This window comes from Ostrinia furnacalis, unplaced genomic scaffold, assembly GCF_004193835.3.
Source record: "Ostrinia furnacalis isolate ACB-3 unplaced genomic scaffold, ASM419383v2 OfSCF2800, whole genome shotgun sequence".
NCBI lineage: Eukaryota > Metazoa > Arthropoda > Insecta > Lepidoptera > Crambidae > Ostrinia > Ostrinia furnacalis.
In genome coordinates this window covers 51047-69483 of record NW_021133039.1, presented here as the reverse complement: position 1 = coordinate 69483, position 18437 = coordinate 51047, and the positions used below count along the sequence as shown (strand labels likewise).

The 18437-nt window shown below is 37.5% G+C and overlaps 2 protein-coding genes across 4 annotated transcripts in view; one reads left to right on the top strand and one right to left on the bottom strand.

Moving 5' to 3' along the window:
- LOC114356394 (COPII coat assembly protein sec16) overlaps positions 1-13990 on the bottom strand; it is a 93066-nt gene extending 79076 nt beyond the window's left edge. The window contains exons 1-5 of the mRNA XM_028309548.1: positions 13569-13990; positions 7440-7549; positions 5708-5925; positions 2316-2504; positions 735-878 (exon numbers count right to left, since the gene is read on the bottom strand). Coding sequence (XP_028165349.1) covers positions 735-878; positions 2316-2504; positions 5708-5925; positions 7440-7549; positions 13569-13738 — 831 coding nt within the window. The 5' untranslated portion in view covers positions 13739-13990. The remainder of the gene's footprint in view (positions 1-734; positions 879-2315; positions 2505-5707; positions 5926-7439; positions 7550-13568) is intronic.
- A 1690-nt stretch (positions 13991-15680) lies between these two features.
- On the top strand, positions 15681-18091 carry LOC114356393 (sodium/calcium exchanger regulatory protein 1). 3 transcript variants are annotated; one of them, XM_028309545.1, is made up of 5 exons: positions 15681-15824; positions 16063-16160; positions 16549-16718; positions 17206-17316; positions 17574-17830. In XM_028309545.1, exons 2-5 carry the CDS (start codon positions 16094-16096, stop codon positions 17631-17633), a joined length of 408 nt encoding a protein of 135 aa, XP_028165346.1. In that variant the 5' UTR covers positions 15681-15824; positions 16063-16093; the 3' UTR covers positions 17634-17830. The 3 variants fall into 3 exon arrangements, with proteins under 3 accessions (XP_028165346.1, XP_028165348.1, XP_028165345.1); XM_028309547.1 differs by having other exon boundaries at positions 15694-15824; positions 16070-16160; XM_028309544.1 differs by lacking the exon at positions 15681-15824 and having other exon boundaries at positions 16062-16160; positions 17574-18091.
- Positions 18092-18437: the final 346 nt, after the last annotated feature.

Here is an 18437-nt window from a genome sequence, read left to right as displayed (position 1 = left end):
CGAGATTTAATCAGAGAGATCCGTAAACGACCTAAAGTCGCTGACATAGCTCGACGAATTAGCAAGCTAAAGTGGCAATGGGCAGGGCACAGTACGAAAAGCTGAAGGCCGATGGGGCAGCAAGGTTCTAGAGGGGAGGTCACGTACGGGAAACCGCAGCGTGGGACGTCCACCCACAAATTGGACGACATCATAGAGGTAGCAGGAAGGCGCTGGACGCAGTCCGCTACCAAGCGGTTAACATGGAAACAGGTTGAAAAGCCGAAGAAATTTCGTAAAAAGTGTGTTACCTCTTTTTCATGACGATCGGTCAAAAGAGAGATACAGTTTTATGGCGTGAGAGAGCTGATCTTCCCTGCCCTTTTGTTCCGATGTCTGAGAGCCCTCCATCTGGACATGAGCTCCCCTGGCGTACCTGGAAGTCTTTAAATAGACTTTGGAGGCAGGTCGGCCGTAGTAAGGACAATTTGTTCAGGGGTTCTTGGATGGCTCAAACTTGGAGTGCATGTTTGGTTTCCGCAGTCGACGAAGCACTTGATGTCGTGCCCTGCCTGCCCAAAAAACTGCACGCAGGAAGATTTGACATAGCTACTCTTGTGACGGAATTTTGGGCTGACACTGTGTACGTTTGTTGTCGACACGACAAGAAGAATATGGAAATTATTGGGGAAGGCCTATGTTGAGCAGTGAAAGTTCTAGCTGAGATGATGAAGATGATGATGATGATGACTCGCCTGGCGGCCGGGCTTGTGCGGGCGCACGAGCTGCATGAGGCGCATGCGCTTGGCCAGCAGCGCCAGCGAGTCGCCCGCCCACGCCGCCAGCAGCTGCCGCCCTCGGACCGCCACCGCCACCGCTGTGCTCCCGCCGCATGCTCGCTGTAAACAAACATTACATTTTAGCAATCACATTACTTAAGTAATAGTTTTTACCAAAAAGGACAAAAAAAATTCCGAAAACCAATCACTATCTTACAAGTTGATAGATCGAAGCTCGGTGGATCATCCGGTGTGGAATCAACTAATGAGCGCGTATCTCACCTCCTTGATTAACGCACGAACTTAGCGCAGGTCGCTGGCCAAGTAGGCGCTCTCCACGAGGTGCTAGCGTAGAAGGGACACCGCGTAGCAGCAGTGGTACACTTGTATGACATCTCCAAGCGCGAGTCTCAACTCCTGGTTGCTCTTGAGCACAAACTCGGCGCAGAAAGGCGTCGCGCATGACGCGTCGCAGGACCTTGGCAAAGTGCGCGCTCTCCACGAGGTGCCGGTGAAATGCGCACACCACTTAGAAGCAGTGCTACATAAGTATCATATCAACGAGCGCGTCTCGTTGTTTCTCTCACCTCCTGGTTTCTCTTGCGCAAGAACTCGGCGACTAGAAAGACGTCGCGCATGGCCCGCCGCAAGTCCCTAGCGAAGTGCGCGCGCTCTACGAGCTACTGGTTCAGTAGGTACACCCCGTAGAAGCAGTGCTACATAGGTATCACATCAACAAGCGCGTCTCACCTCCTGGTTGCTCTTGCGCACGAACTCAGCGTCCGGTGCGCAGGAAGGTGTCGCGCATGGCCCGTCACAGGTGGCTAGCGAATGTGTGCTCTCCACGAGGTACTGGTGCAGTAGGTAGTAAGCAGTAGATGTTGTCACAACATCAACGAGTGCGCGCCTTCTTGTTCTTGCACACGAACTTGGTGTCGATGCGCAGAAAGGCGTCGCACATAACGTGGCGCAAGTCGCTGGCGAAATGCGCTCTCCACCAGGTATCCCGTAGAAGCAGTACTATTATAATGTATGAATTCAAGGAGCTCGCGCCTCACCTCCTGATTGCTCTTGCGCACGAATTCGGCGTCGGTTGGCAAGAAGGAATCTCGCATGGCCCGCCGCAAATCGCTAGCGAAGTGCACACTCTTCACAAGAACTGGTGCAGTAGGTACACCCAGTGGCAGCAGTAGTGGTACGTGTATCACATCAACAAGCGCGTCTCACCTCCTGATTGCTCTTGCGCAAGCACTCGGCGCGTCGGTGCACAGGATCTGATCCGGTTTCGCATGGAGCATCACAGGTCACTGGCAAAGTGTGCACACCCCGTAGAAGCAGTACTGCATAGCTAGATTCCACATCAACGAGCGCACACCTCACCTCCTGATTGCTTTTGCGTACGAACTCAGCATCAGTGCGCAGAAAGGCGTCGCGCATGGCCCGTCGCAAGTCGCTGGCGAAGTGCGCACATTCCGTAGAAGCAGTGGTACTGGTGCAGTAAGTACATCCTGTAGCACCAGTGGTACACTATGCATCAGATCAACGATCGTATCTCACCTCCTGATTGCTTTTGCGTACGAACTCGGCGTCGGTGCGCAGGAAGGCATCGCGCATGGCCCGCCGCAGGTCGCTGGCGAAGTGCGCGCTCTCCACCAAATACTGGTGTAGGTGCGCGGCGCAGTACACCGCCGCCGCCGAGCCCGCGTGCCCGTCGTAGACAGCGTAGAAACTGGTGGGCTCTGTCGTCTGCAAGCAAACAGTAAACGTTACCCTTAGGCTGGTTTAGTGTCAAAAAAAAAATAAAAAAAAATCAAAACAAAAAATATTTATTCAGTTTAGACCACAAGTGGCACTTATGAATGTATGTCACGCGGATTGTCAGTGCGGATCGCTCCGCACAGCCGATCTGTATGAACTGCTAGGGAGCGGAGCGGTTCCTTCGGACCGCATTACTCTAATATGCTCCCTAGAAGTTCATACAGATTGGCCGTGCGGAGCGGGTCCGCACCGGACGGTCCGCGTGACACTAAAACCAACCTTAAACAGAGGACTTAGTGTGAGTTTACATTAAACGCCGTCACTAGCGAGCATGTTAAAAAATTATATGAAGATTTTAGTTCTTGAAAGTTTCCGCTAGGGGCGCTGTACAATGCGTCATACATTTAATGTCACTTTTTTACGAAGTCGACATCGAATGCGTTTGACGTAAACTCATACTACGCCCCCTGAGGTATCATCATCATCATCATTTCAGCCATAGGACGTCCACTGCTGAACATAGGCCTCCCCTGAGGTATACTAGCTTCTAAACTTTCCCCCGAGACAAACTTGACCTTCACTGGTTGGGTTTTTTATTGGCGGTCAAGGGAATAGTCCCGTAGCTTCTAAAGCCGGCTCCAGACAATTTAACGTAAAGAAGAACGCGTCACATTGCACGATACCAACATTCATTTATATTAGGAGGATAAAGATTGTATTAAGTTTGTAAACAAATACAGAACACTGACGAATCACTTACAGGTCCCCAGGGTTAATTAACTCAAAGGTTAGCCTGAGATATAACGTCTTAAAATAAGTTTAAATTCTTTATCTACTATATAAAAATAAGTCGGGTTTTCCTTCCTGACGCTATAACTCCAGAACGCAGGAACCGATTTCCACGGTTTTGCATTCGTTGGAAAGGTCTCGGGCTCCGTGAGGTTTATAGCAAAGAAAATTCAGGAAAATTTAACAAACGAAATTCGACGCGGGCGAAGCCGCGGGCGGAAAGCTAGTGTTAAATAAATACTATTGAATCACTTCCATATTTATGTTCCATAATATGTTTAGACTTTCTTGATGCAATCGATAGTAAATTAAGATAACTTCTTAGTGTTCTCCAATGACACAAAGACTCGTAAACCATAGATGGGACTGATGGGAGTGATTAAAATAGCCTAACATAAGGAATATAAATAAATGTTAGTTTTTGGCATGATTTCTTCGGTCGCCTACATTTATTTATGCAAGCATTTCTATTTTTAGATTTAGAAAGTTGTTTTTCTGTTTGTCTAATCTAGTGTAAACACGACAATTTGGAGATTTTCAATGTTATTTTTCTCACGATCTACAACGATCTCCCACGCCCTCTATCATTGCTGCTATGAACTGTGCGAGATCGTTATGGTTTACAAACTACACCAGTACCTCTAGTAGGAAAAACTTTCGAGTTCGTTTCGTTGCGTATTCAAAGTGTCATCGAAAAATTTTGTATGAAAAATTAAACAGCGCCCCCTATATTATAGCCGCCCTAGGGGGCGCTGTTTAATTTTTCATACAAAATTTTTCGATGACACTTTGAATACGCAACGAAACGAACTCGAAAGTTTTTCGTACTAGAGGTACAGAGTTTATTTTATTTTCGTTTGGGAAAACAAACAATTGCGCAATAAATAACCTTAACATAATAATTATCCTCGTAATGAGTATTTCTCAAAAAAAGTGTACGTAACGAAACGGTAGTAACGAAATAGTAAGGCCATAAGGCTTGTTATACATTGGCGAAATATTGTGAATGCTCTTCATTTATTCAATTCGAAATATTTGTAAGTATGCACCCAAATACGGGGTAATATTAAGGGGTTAGAAATAAAATAAGGGAGTAATCATTCATACTATTTTAATAAAATTATTTTTGTTCCATCATGTTTATCCATTTTGAGTCGTTCTCTGTAAGCTTTTTGCCTTTCGGCATTGGTTTTTGGCGGCATTCCTAAAAAAACAAAAGAAGTAATCACATAAAAACGTAATCTAAATGATTTGATATTTTTTTGCTGGTGGCACTTCTGTAAAGCAGATAGTATCCAATCCTTTTGTTATTAACGCTCTATATTTTTTGAAATTAATTAAGTAGTGAATATTACTATGCTTAGTCAGGTAATAACAGTATACACTCAGCATTATGTTGTACTTTTTCGTAACGTAACGAAATTCGCAAAAAACGTAACGAAATATTAGACAAAATGAGATCAGAAACAAGTATTTTTTTGATAAAATTTGTTACAGCAAATATAAAAGCTTACTAAATGTTCGTACCACACGTATTACAAAAAATGGTTAAATGAAGACTTACCGTTCTATATAAAATCGCTGATTTTACTGCCTGTTACGAAAAAGTAATCCCACAAAACACACACGTTTTCACTAATTTTCGCGATAGATGTTATGGCGGAGACGTCAGGCCAACAGCCATTCAGAGTGCAGCTATTGTTGTCCGTGTAAAATAAATACGGAATTGTTCAGAAACCATGGGAAAGTAGAAATAAATCGTAACTAAAGAGTAAATAACGAAATAGTAAATGAGAGCGACTCATTTTGTTTTTTTGCTTTAAATTGCCAATTCATTATGACACCCCATAGAAAATCAATTTGATACAGAAACTGCGATTACTGTAGAACGATAATACAAAGAAATTTACAATAATTTAGTTACGTATCGCATTTTATGAAACAAAAATACATGAAAAAGCTAGGGTGGCAAACAGGTTTTTGTATGAAAGGTAAAAAAGGACTATTTTTTTAAAATATCTAAATATTTGGTAATAAGCAGGATTATAGCTATAATTCTTCGTTATCTTAAAGATAAATATTCATCCTTCAAAATTGTGTGTGTGTTTTTTTTGTGTGATGATTTATAAATATAAAACTTTTGAACTGTTTCAAAGCACACTTTTTTTTTTTCAAAATGTACATTTTTTTTTGAGAAATACTCGAATAATAATAGAGCAGTAAATAATTTGGTACAAGCAAACCTAGCGAATACCATTGACCAGCCGGGTTAGGATGCACGCCGTGATAAAATCTTATCGATGATTTTAGCCGACAAATGTATGGGCTTATCGCGTAAAAACGATAAAATGACACGATAAAAGCTTATCACGAAGCGCATCCTAGGTCTATGGGGTCCTGACCTCTATCCCAAAGAGTGCTTCGAGGTTGCCGATCTCAACGTGCCGGTCCTCCATAACCCTCCGGGAGTTCTTGGTGGCGCACGAGACCGTCTTCAGGTCTCGCTGCTCCAACGGAGGCGGCGGCGGCAAGGAGTCCAGCATCGAGTTGTCTAGATACCGCAGGCAGATGGCGTTCACACGCGCTGTCACCGCTTGCATTAGCCGCAGGGCTATGTACACTGGAAAGAAGAGACGAGTACGGTTAAATATAAATAAGGCTCATATCTGTAAATAAGGCGCTGGACGTAGGCCGCTACCAACCGGTTAACATGGAAATCATTGGGGGTGGCCTATGTACGTACAGCAGTGAACGTTCTATGGCTGAAATAATGATGATGATGAAGGCTCATTATTTTACCACCATTATCAGCAGGTTAACCTTATGTGTTGGGGACTTATTGGTAACTTTGGGTGTCACGAACAATTTGACGCTGACCATACGAGTCACGAGTCACGACCCTCTCTATACCAGAGGCAAGTGGATAACTCTGATAACCATTTTAAGTTTCAGTCAACCTTACACTCGCTGAAATGAGGGCTTAATTCAAGCAAATAATTCATTTCCGCATACATCGCCGTGCCGTCATTACCTACACGCGAATTTAGGGGTGTTTTTCAGGGAACAATAAAAGGGTAAATAATTTGGGCTAAAAATATTATTTGTTAATGTTGTTGTTATTGGTGCTACTATTTTATTACTGGATATTCAATACTATATTTTGTTGATGATAACAAATGAAATAATAGAATTTAAGCTTTAAAAATAACATGGAAACAAATAGCTCCACTTAGCGAAGTTGCATCTGAAACGGTCTAGCTAGAGTCCATTTATTCGACTGTACTAACCCTTAAATAATAAAAAGAATCGTGTACATGTAGTAAAAATAGTAAAATCACCTAAAATTTTTCAGTAGCAACAAAACATTCTCAATGTGCGACGTAAATTTTGAAATACGGCTGTGCTGCTATTTAAAACAATACGATTAGGTGCAACGAAACTACAAATTTAGAAGCTATTAAGGGCCTCATAATGGCTGCTATAAAACTGTCGATGTGATCGCAATTAAAGCCCCCATGTCGCCGCAAGTCTGCTGCACACGCCATCGCAGCGCGGACACGTAAGTGGGAAGTAGAAAACGAGGGTTGCCAATGACTTGCGTAGCTCTACCCTACATTCCACAACACCACACCACATCGCTGTTATATTTACGGTCAGCTCAGATGATGTAACGGACAAAACAGCGAGATTACCGCTGATATCATATCTGCAATCTTCAGTACAACAAACAAATTGATGTACCATACTAATATAGGCTAGACCTAATTAGACGATGACGCAAGCGTTTCAAGAGCCAACTTTGGATGTGGTAATGGCCAATCAATGTTTACTATCGATCGAGTCGCATCTTTGTTGGAGACAAGACTTGTGTATATAAATATTTTGATGCATCATTCAGAAGCAATAAAACAACTGACATAAAATATGCACGCACTATGATGCAACGCACAAATATTTTAAATATTCAAACAGCCTAGTTCTATTTTTGAGAAGACATCTTTTAATTTAATAGGGATTGTAAAGAATTTGCAAGGGAAATCAGGTGATTACTTAGATGACTCAATTTGTAGAAATGTGTAAGCCACAATTCGTGGGCTGGGTTATTCTAGGAAACGCAATAAATAGCCAGCTCACCTGATTCGTCAGCTCTGTACCCAAAGTCATTGGGTGTTTTCTTCGATGCTACTCGCACCTCGTCAAGTATAATCCGCCGCAGCGGGGTCATCAGTGTCAGCGGGCATTGCCTGAAAAAAAGTAAATGCTCTTGTAAGAAACATCATGAACTTTCTAAATTATTTTTTTTACGATATAGACAATTAATTACTAGGAGATAAAGCAATGTCGATGCAGTTAATCCAACACGGATTACATTTATTTGTAATCTGAAAGATAAGTACTTGTAAACATCAATAAGAAGAAGAGTTTGATTGAAGCATAGAAAAGAAACACTTTCAAGATGTTTGCAAAAAAATTCTGTATTGTATTTTGTATGGTATACGGGTACTTGTGTTATCAGCGCGATATGATTACGTGAGTAAACATAGACTGCAAATAGACGTGTACTTCGGAGGTAGTATTAATAGAGCACGGAATTTTAACCAACCGTACCTTCTAAACTATAGAATAGGAGGATAAACAAACAGCGCGGGCATTCACTTGGTGTACGGTCGAGCCGGGCATGTGTTAGGCTCCCCCGGCAATCGTGGCCGCTGTAGTGGTAAAATAAAATGCGGACGTACGTCTGTCCGTACAATACATAAAGAGGTCAGTGCTCCTGTAACTGGGACGAAAACATATCCCGTGAAATTGAGACAAAGTTACAAAGAATCTTGGATATTTTACAATTTTGGAGCACTCTTTTCGGATAACGTTATGACGCCGAAAGAATTCATTTCCTAATGTGCCTACAAATTCGTACGCGTAGAAGGTGTTTTCTAGTCTTAGTTACAACGATTAATTTTACTGTCTATTCAACCAAAACCTCGCATACGTAACGTAACCCAGATTTTACCAAAATGTTAAATGATTTTACACAGGTGATATCTCTTGTACCACTCTGTAGAGTTTTCAGTTTATGGCACGAAAATCCCTATTCTACATTCATTGATAAGCACTTGATATATTGATTTGATAAAACAATGGTTTATCGCGAAATGGGAAGATACGGTGTTACATTTGGGCTTGTTAGACGCACACATCGGGTCGGGATAGTAAACAATGGCCGGTGCGTTGACATCGCATCTCGCTATCGCCGGCATCCGCGCGCCCACGCCCTGCTCGCGCCAATTTGTGTCAGCCTACGACCTCAGCCCACAGGCCCTAGAGAAATCGACACCAATGTACCATCAGCTAAAGTGAAAATGAATTCAACATTCACTAGAGCGCATAGATCAACTGAAAAGGTATCTCTATGGACCCTATACTCGCACAGGTACGGTTTTCTACCAACGACTTGAAGATATGAATGAATGAATTACTCTTGATATTAAACGATCTCCATCAGTCCTGGATCTGTCAATAGGCCGTATAGGCCGCGGCCTAGGGGCGGCAGATTTCAGATGACGCTTACTCGATTTCAGAAGATAAAAGCTAAATAAAGATCCAACCCCACCCTAGTCTACGGGCGGCAAAACTGTAAATCCGCCACTGATCTCCATAAATACTACACAGGGGATACTAAGCCAATCACCAGGGTGAACAGGTTTGTGAACTTGTTACCAGATATTCCAGAAAGATAAGAGAAGATAAAATCCTAAAATACGAAAGACTAATTACAAATCTATTATGTGAGCTACTGAATGGCTACAAGTCTCACAGAAGCGTCTAGCTTACACCCATCCAAGAAACGTGTAACCTGACTCTGTATTGTTAGCAGTTTCCTTTTACAGCTAAAATACCTATAAGGGTATTATAGAAATAAGTTGGTATAATGCAAATGTGCAATGTAGAGATTAAATCCTTTCATCCTTTCCCACGTTTCTTTCTATGTGACAAGTTCTTATCGTTTTGTTGGCAAGAAATTTCACTGAAACGACGATATGACCAGTCTTGCTTCTGCCCACTTCCTAGTTGAAATTTAAATTATATTTTCCTGTAGATAAATAATAATAAACAGTGTATTGTAGTCAATGAAATGCTCTGCATACACATTGCGTGGAGTTACAGAATACATAATAGTGAAGAACGTTAATTAAAGTTACCATTAGCACACATGGTTATGCATAGCAATTATTAGCTTTAATTGTCCATCTGAAACAACAAAACCATAGGCATATTTGTATTGTATGGTAATCAGAAATTCGGCACCTGAAAAAACATTAACAATTGGTAGTGCTCAAACAAACATCTCGTGATCAGCATGATTGATGTGATGCAGATTTATTTATATTCAAAATCATGGTCACAATTGAGCTACATACGAATGATTACTAATAAAGTAGGTAAGTACATGTACACAAACGCGTCATCACCAGCATCTATTAGTCATAGTGACGAGTGGAGGAAAATGGGCGCGACTAGAAAAGACTCTACATTTTAAATGAAACGAAATTGATGAAAATTATAATACACACAAAGAAAAATGCTTTAAATTTATTTGGAATGCAATGGTATCCACGAATACTATTTATGTTACGTGAAATTAAACTGAAGAGTTAGATCAGATAGCTTGAAAGGAATATGACGTACTTAGCGTAATCTATTGCTTAATTATTTTTGTGTAAAAAGCGGAACTTACGATGATAATACTAATGAATTCGTGGACAGAATCATCATAAATTATGAAGTTCCTGGACAATTATTTTATTATTGTATAGAATACGATTACGGCACTATGTGGTATTACTTCGGCTCCACCGTCAAGCTACATGCTTTTAACGTTGTGGTCAAAACATAACATTACACTGGTCCCTTTTAGCTGAATATGAATGTGTTCTCGTTGTTGGAATGTGCTGAAATATGATGCGTATGCAAGTCAGGTCGGAGAACTGGGTCGGGTGATGGACTCGGATGGTAGTAGGCTTTAGAAAAGCTCGTTTATGAATGGATTCTTACAATAATAGGAAAAGGTGTCAGCAACCTTAATGTTGCAACTTATGTTGCAATTTGCATTGATTGGTGCACCAAAGTGGCGATTATGTAAGTTGGAATAGTCACCGACATCGTAACATACAATTTACGCTCTCTTACGGCGTAGTTGGATTAAATGGAGCGTCTAATTGCATGTACGTGTAAACTATAGGAGGCGAATGGGCTATATTTGGCGATTTCTATGGTCATTATTGCGACTTAGTTTTGGTATTATGGGGAGTGCGATTCGTTGGTAAACAAACGAAAAGACTCAAATCTAAAAGCGTCGTAACTTTTATTCTTATTTTTTAATCATTCATAGCGCCATTTTTGATTTATAGTCTACTGTTTTCGAACCATCCTGTATCATATATTATAACAGCTTACCTTTTTAAAAGCATCAATGTACTAGGGCATTTACTTCGCTTCAGGGTGCATTGATTCGCTTTTCAAAACCACTTAAGCCTTAGTACATATTCATGTTAATGCATCTGACGAAATCGTTTAAAACGTTCTTAATTATCATGTTAAATCTTTCCAGCCTAGTTAACTCGAAAGCGATTAGATAAGAGAGTACACACACCCAGGGTGGGTCAATTCCACCTTATTCATTTATCATTCGAGGTTGACCATTATCAGAACAAAAGGATTGCTACCGAAAAAGCGGTTCCCTATATGGGTTTACAGCAAATCGCCCGAAAACAAACGACAGGTGTCTGAATCTGCTGCATTATCAAAAATAATATGCAGGTAAAACCAGGAACGTGGTCTTTCCTGGGAATTGCTTTCTTCGTAAAAATAGAAGAGGAGATTTCAGAATAGTGTCCGGGTCGGGATTTTCGGAAATTCGTAGGGCAGATGAAAACATTAAACCGCGGTCCTGATTGACCCAAATATTTGTCTCGCATCAAGTGCACCCGTGGATGGCGGATAGAGACTGAGAAATGGCTTTATTTTGAGCAATCATCAGTGGTCTCCATTCTCAGTGGAATCAAATGTTTCTCGGTCTTCTTTGGGGCTATTAAAAACGAGGGTAGTAGGTAGTTCAACATCGAAAATAGATTCGGCTAGTAAATGTTCAGTTGGCCACAATGCTAAATAGGGGGTAGGAACATGTACGTAATGTACGCTGGTGATGAGTAACATCGCTCTATGTTTATCCCACGACCATAAGTTACGCAAGCAGGAAACACCAGAAATCAACTAGTCGCGAACAAATTAATAACAATAAATAAGGGTATGACTGGTGACAAAATAAACCAGACAAACTAACAGCGCCAGGTAACGCCCGCCAAATAACCGATGCACGCGAGTTCACACAGTTCTGTGTCTGTGGCAATGACAGCAACATTCCACACTTGTACAAACAGTAATTTATCAAACAAGTCAATGTCCTAATAGAAGTAGATAGTTAAATTAATTACCTAGATACTTTCTAACTAGATTTTTCACATATTTTTATTACTAAAAATCTTTAGATGTTTGTGTTGGAATTTAAATAACGCACGCCAAATTCATCTCCTCTACTACATCACAGCCGGCTCAGAAAGCTTGCAACCTGTATTGTGACCTTGACCCCTGTTGTTGGGCGTCACTCGTCGGCAAACGTTAAATTACAGTTTGAATATTTTATATATTCTATGAATAAACCAACATGTTATAAAACTTTTGTGCTGTTTTATTTTTAAAAATGTTTGATAAATAAATATTCTTTTTCTGAATAATTAAAAAATAGTAAAAAAATAAATCTTATTAGACATTACAGGTCCTTATTCATACAATCCCTATACATACACTAATACAACTAGAACATGTTTATTCTTTTCCTCACATCAAAATCAACATTAAATAGAAAAATGTACTATAAAGGATTTTAAATGGTGATAAGCCACAGCATATTTTTGGTTATTAGAAAAGTACAATATTTTTGTACTGTGAAAAGCCACTATGGTACTTATTTAGTACCTACATATAACTAGGTATTATTATTTCAGACACATTGCAAACTTCAGAAAATTTATTTGTCTACTGTATTGCTGACGCACTAAATGTGCCATTCATAAGCAGTAATGCGGCAGACAAAATTATGTAGGTACCTATTCTTCTTTGTGAGCAAAACAAATGTACATAATAAAGTTATCATATTTTGTTTTGTATCACAAAACTGTAGTAGGTACCTATATGATAATATGTAGCCCAAGGCAAGATACCACTTTCATAAAATAATTCAAATATTTTTCTTCCTAACATAATAATTAATATGAATTGCCTATACTGTATAAGTACTATAATATAGTATTGTAATTAATTTACAGGGGAGTTAACCATTGTTAGATTTATTAATAATTTCATTGTACTGAAAGAGGACAGTTATGCCTTTCAAAGGTCAAAACCTACATGTATTGTGTAGCCTAATAATAAAGGATTTGAATTAGTAACAATGAAATATTATATCTATTTTATAAATCTATGGAAATACAGTTGTTTAGACAAATTTTATTCCTTTTAACTAAGTTCTTTAGATGGATATTGATAGGCATATTAATTAAATTGTTACACAGTATTCTTTCACAGCTGATCTTAAGGCCTGGTTCCCAAAAAGATATAAAAATAGTTCCCAAAGTAGTGGTGAGAATAAAAAGTAAGTATTTTGTAATGTAGGTATACTGAAAAACTAATTATTGGGAAATAGGCTAGTTGCCTAAAAATTTTTTTTTAGTCCGTAATGTTTAATATCAAAAAATATTGGACACATATATTTTTATTTGTCAATCTAACAAATAATTACATAGTTATGGTGCGTTGAAGTTGCGCACGACGTTACGACGTGCGGCATTTTTAAGCAAGCGTTGACGTCACGGGCCTCTTCTTATGAACTTTGGCGCGCTTTATCTCTTTAAATTTTCATTAGTTTGAAAAAGTGAAAAATACGTGTAGAGTATTTTTTGATAAGTTAACTGGCGGACTAATTAAAACTCTTGCTTTTTGACCCAGGCAACATCCCCATTGTGACTATAGGCATTCTGTGTTGCAACTATCATGCTTAGTTCCAATTAGATTTCAAATGTTCGGTAATGCTAGCTGTTGATTGTACTAAAAAAAGTTCACTGACATTTTTAAATTTAGTTGTATCAGAAGACAAAATATTTGTGCAAGATATGATATCTAACAATTATCATACTTGTATCAACTTACTTTTCCGTCAGATATTGTGTAGTCCAGTATAGGACTTCGCCAGGCAACTCTGCCTCGGTTATAGTGTATCCAGCAATATGTACAGGGAGTTGGTCCTCCGGATTTACATTCGCCGCAAAGTTCTCAAAAAACACTCGATAGGATGTTATATAGTCCTCTTTATCACCCATTTTCACAAATGTATACAGGCACCCACAATAATAAAAAAAACTAAGATGTAATCGATCAACAATCCCTTGTTTAAATCGGAATAATACCGAACTTAATAAAAACTAACAAATATACTTAAGTAACACTGAGTAACTGAATTTAGATTAACATCATTAGTATCCTTATAATTCAAGATTTCGTTTCGTATCGTTATTAAAATTCAAAACATAAAATTCACATTTCAGATTGACTTCACATCTCACTCACACATGTCATTGTAGAATTTTTTTACACACCCAAGTTGTTCAAAACATGATGTTGCCATTTATGACTAACAAAAATTATGATTTTTTTTTGACAAGCCATTGCAACTTATTACCAGTTTCTTTTACTCATAAAACCTATAACTCTTCAAACGTACTTACTGAGGCAAAATATAACTATGAATTACGAAATTACCGAAATAAAAAGTGTGTTTGTGTTAAAAGCGATCCTTGATTTTTTATTAGGTTTAAGAACGAACTTCATTACGCAACGTTGTCAAACAAATGTCACCATTCACCAGTGTTGTCAAAATTGCGTTATTGAATTGAAATCCATTTGAATTTTGAATATTCAATTAGTACATTTTTAAATTTTCTAGAATTTTGTTTAAATAAGAATCTATCTATACAGTGTGTCCGGGCATGTAGTGATCAAACTTTAAGGGCATAATCTATGGACAATTTTATCGATGAAAATACTTTAAATTTGGGGCCTGACCCATTTCTCGAAATATTACATCGATTTAAGTTTTTAATTTTTAGTTTACACCTCTTCTTTAAAAAACAAGTGAAAGCGTGGGTAGCTTAACATTAATAGGTAAAAATTTAAATCATGAGATAGCCAATAAAATTATCTATTAGTAGAAGAAGAAAGCAGACACAAGTTTCATACATTTTATGGGAGTAAGAATGGATTTAATTAGAAAAATAAATTACTTTTTTCGCTTCTTTTTCAGTTATTTTCCAACACAAGAAAAACCAGGTCGTTAAGGTATGTTTTATTTGCATTGTATTTTTAATATTTGAGTTATTCTACAAAACGAATGTAAATTTATTAGTCTACGTCTATTAGTTTCGACGTAATTGTTGAACAAAGATACCCCTTCCCAGCAGTTTCCATAGCGCACGCGACATGCGAAAATGCACGGCCTGAAAGAATCACACAACCTATTCCGATTAATATAAGGAAAGATTTGCTTATTTATTGCCTTTAAGGCGGAACAGAGTTCGCCGGGTCAGCTAGTAAAATTTAAATTAAAGAGTATTTTTATCAAAAATGTTTATTAATATTTAACCAAAGTTTTAATGTTAGCGCTTGACAAACTTTTTGAACTTTCTCTTGTGTTATAATATTATGTCTAAAAAATTATAAAAAACAACTACCTACTTCATTGGATTGGCTAAGATTTTCTATAAGTTCTGCTATTTTGTAAATGTCAAACACTAGTGAATCTGAATAGGTATGTGAGTTAACATCAAATATGATTTTTACCTTAGTTATGTAAGATGAAGCTGCCTCTGCGCTCTGAGGTCTAGACCCAAAGGGCCAAGGATCTTATTCCCAGTGAGGGTAGATTTTCCTGTTTAGTTTGGTTGGTGGTAGGTCTTGTTCTTAGCCCGCCGGTCTGTCACCATAATACCAATGTGTAAATAGCATTGTTCCGTTCCGGCAGTTAGATGTAGTTAGCCAGTTCCTCTGTGGTTGAAGATTCCAGGTGAAGCTCGCTTCCATCTTACTTAGGCCTGATCATCATTTTCATTCTTTGTGAAATGTGGATAAAAAAGCGCTTGAATGAAAACTATTCATCTAGGGCTCGAGGCGATAAGAATCGTGTTATCATTAATCGTGATAAAAATACTTCAATTGATATGGATATGAGCTATCAATGCAAATTGAACTACTGCAGCTGTTGTGACTACATCACTAGTCTATAAACACAGAAAAAGTAAAAAGTCAATGTGGTGAGCGAGCAAGTTTGTTGTTTTCTTTTTCTCCAAAACAAATAAAATTATTAATCTTACTTAAATTTGTATTACCGCAGCTGTAAAGGTTCTTGAAAAGGTATATAATAATTATTGTAATATTTATATATTAATTAAATTGGTTGTCAGAAACTTTGATACGCATAGCTACATGCTGCTACATGTAAATTTTGTTCAAGTTTTATCACTTTATCTGAATACGTGATTGATAATAATTATTATATCATTTACTTTATCAATAACACACACCGCTGTATCATTTAAGTAGGTAATAATTAGCTACTTTAATTAATTGTGGAACCATAATTTTATTTCAGTTTTTAGGTCAGCACTGCTCAAAACTTTCCAATGTCTATCCCTGGAAAATATCAGCATTACAAAAATGAAAATATTGATGAATATTTTATTGCAGTTGGTAAGTTTTAGTTAATAAAATAGTAAGAATTAAATAAGTAACAGCCTAAAGATTATAGGTAGAAATTGCTGCAGTTGCTAAAAGCAATTAATAGCATGTCTCAGAAGTTCGTATGTTAAAAGTAAAATTTTAATAGCCAACTGTTAAGTAATATTAAAATCCATTTTATTTATTTTAAAGAAATTAACAGGTGACTGTTAAACACTAAAACTAGTACAATTTATGTTTTTATTAGTTATTAATTATACAAATATTACATTAATTAGTTTTTTCCAGAATCCTTTGGAAGTGTTGAAATAATTTAATAATTTACATTGATTAAATTAATATTAATATTAAAGGAAAAATGTGAGACAGTTTTTTTAAGTAAGGCTTCATACTGTTTCAGGTGTCCCATTCATGGGTCGGAAAATGATGGCAATGTCATCACCACTAATGGAAATAACCTTAGATGGTGAAACGATGACCATCAAAACCTCTTCGCTCATAAGAACTGTACAGTATTCGTTCAAGCTTGGCGAAGAGTATGAAGAAACTATGCCTAATAGTGTCATCAAGGTAAAGTAAAATATTTAATGTAAAAATTATAAATAAAGCATGACAAAGAAAGAAGTAGTGTGGGTTAAGTGTAAAGGATCAGCAGAAATTACATGGAAAATTATTTATTCACACCAACATAAGAGGTGAACCTGAAAAGACATTGATTGGATATTCTCTCCCAACTACTTTTTTTGGATGCAAACCAAATTGAAAGAATAAGTAAATTATCTTAATTCAGTTAAATAAATTCAACCATTGATTTATTGATTTTTTGTCATGCTTAATTTTACGTTAGTTCATTTGCCGTAATCGCCGGGCGGCGATTGACGTCATGTTGATTATGCTTAGCTCTGTGCGATTTTAAAATTCATCTGCTACCATTGCGCCCCTGTCTGCCTCACAAGGCTTAATGATTTTGCAAGACTGAAATTAATATTATGTTTAACTTTGTAGGAACACAAGTAAACTAAAATTCCATGATAATGAGTTGTTTCTTTATTTACAGAGTGTTACAACTTTAGTGAACGACCATGAAGTAAAGACAGACTCAGTGATTCCAGAAAGCGGCGACAAATGTGGTCGTCATTATTTATTCACTGAAGATGAATGTGTTGTAGTAAGTAGAAATTAACCCCCTTACTAATAAAACTTACACGCTCGTTGATCAGTGTTTTAAAGTGACGTTTAGTATGGAAATGTCATTTTAAAACAGTGTTCAACAACTGTGTAACTTTTTATTAGTAAGGGGGAGTGTTTATAAAAATATCGCATCATAATGATAGATGAAAAAGTACAATAATTTTAACACAATACATGACATTGCTTATGAAGATTTCGATTCTGTTGATTAACAATTTATTATTTTATTTTCAGACTCTTACACATGAAAAAGCTAATGTTCCAGGCAAGAGGTATTTCCGCAGGGTGAAATAAACAGTGAAACATCAGTTATTCCATTAGGTTAAGATGTAATAATTAAAATATTCCAGTTTTTTTAAGTAAATCTGATAAAATGTAATTTGCTACTAGGTGACGCCAGTACTGTAACTGGTTTTAAAATACTATGCCTTGGTGTGGATATAGTTTATAACTATTGATTATTCCAAAAATTTCTCCAGATATTTTAGATGAGTTTTAGTTTCTATTTACAGTTTATAGAATTAACAGAACAATTATAATTATGATAGAATAGAAGTAGGTTTCGGTCGACATATAAGTTGTAATTTCGGTAACAACGATTGATAAAGTCGGGCTTATTTTGTCGTTAGCCTACTTGATGTTATTCACCAAACATTAATATAAGCCCCAAAGTTTTGTGTTTGATAAAATGGAAACTATCTCCTGCTTTCTATGGCTCTCTTTCGCCTGGCATGCGATTTAGAACCTTTTGTTATCAAAGCAGTTACGATTTGGTGAAAATAATATGAAAATTGCATAATATGGTTTTGATTCTGGTTTCAAACTTTTTAAGATTAAAAATGGTTGTTTGATCAAGCTAGTTATTTGGAGTAGTCAATACATACGTATTTTATTTTTAAGAAATTATTACTTTTATACGAGTTTTTGATGTAAATGATTATTAAAATATTACTATAGTTATATTTTGTTGTTTTTATACCATACATTTTTCATATTTTAAAACTACCTACCCAATACGAATCGATAAGAGTTAGGACTATATAGCAAAAAGGCATACTTTCAAATTTTTACCCGACTGCGACAGAAGGAGTGTTATGT

Bases quoted from the DNA above. Each gene is read 5' to 3' on its own strand.
- LOC114356393 (XM_028309544.1), top strand. From the start codon at position 16,094: ATGTCTATCCCTGGAAAATATCAGCATTACAAAAATGAAAATATTGAT. The intron at 16,161-16,548 runs GTAAGTTTTAGT...ATACTGTTTCAG, and splicing joins TGAATATTTTATTGCAGTTG to GTGTCCCATTCATGGGTCGG. The intron at 16,719-17,205 runs GTAAAGTAAAAT...CTTTATTTACAG, and splicing joins TGCCTAATAGTGTCATCAAG to AGTGTTACAACTTTAGTGAA.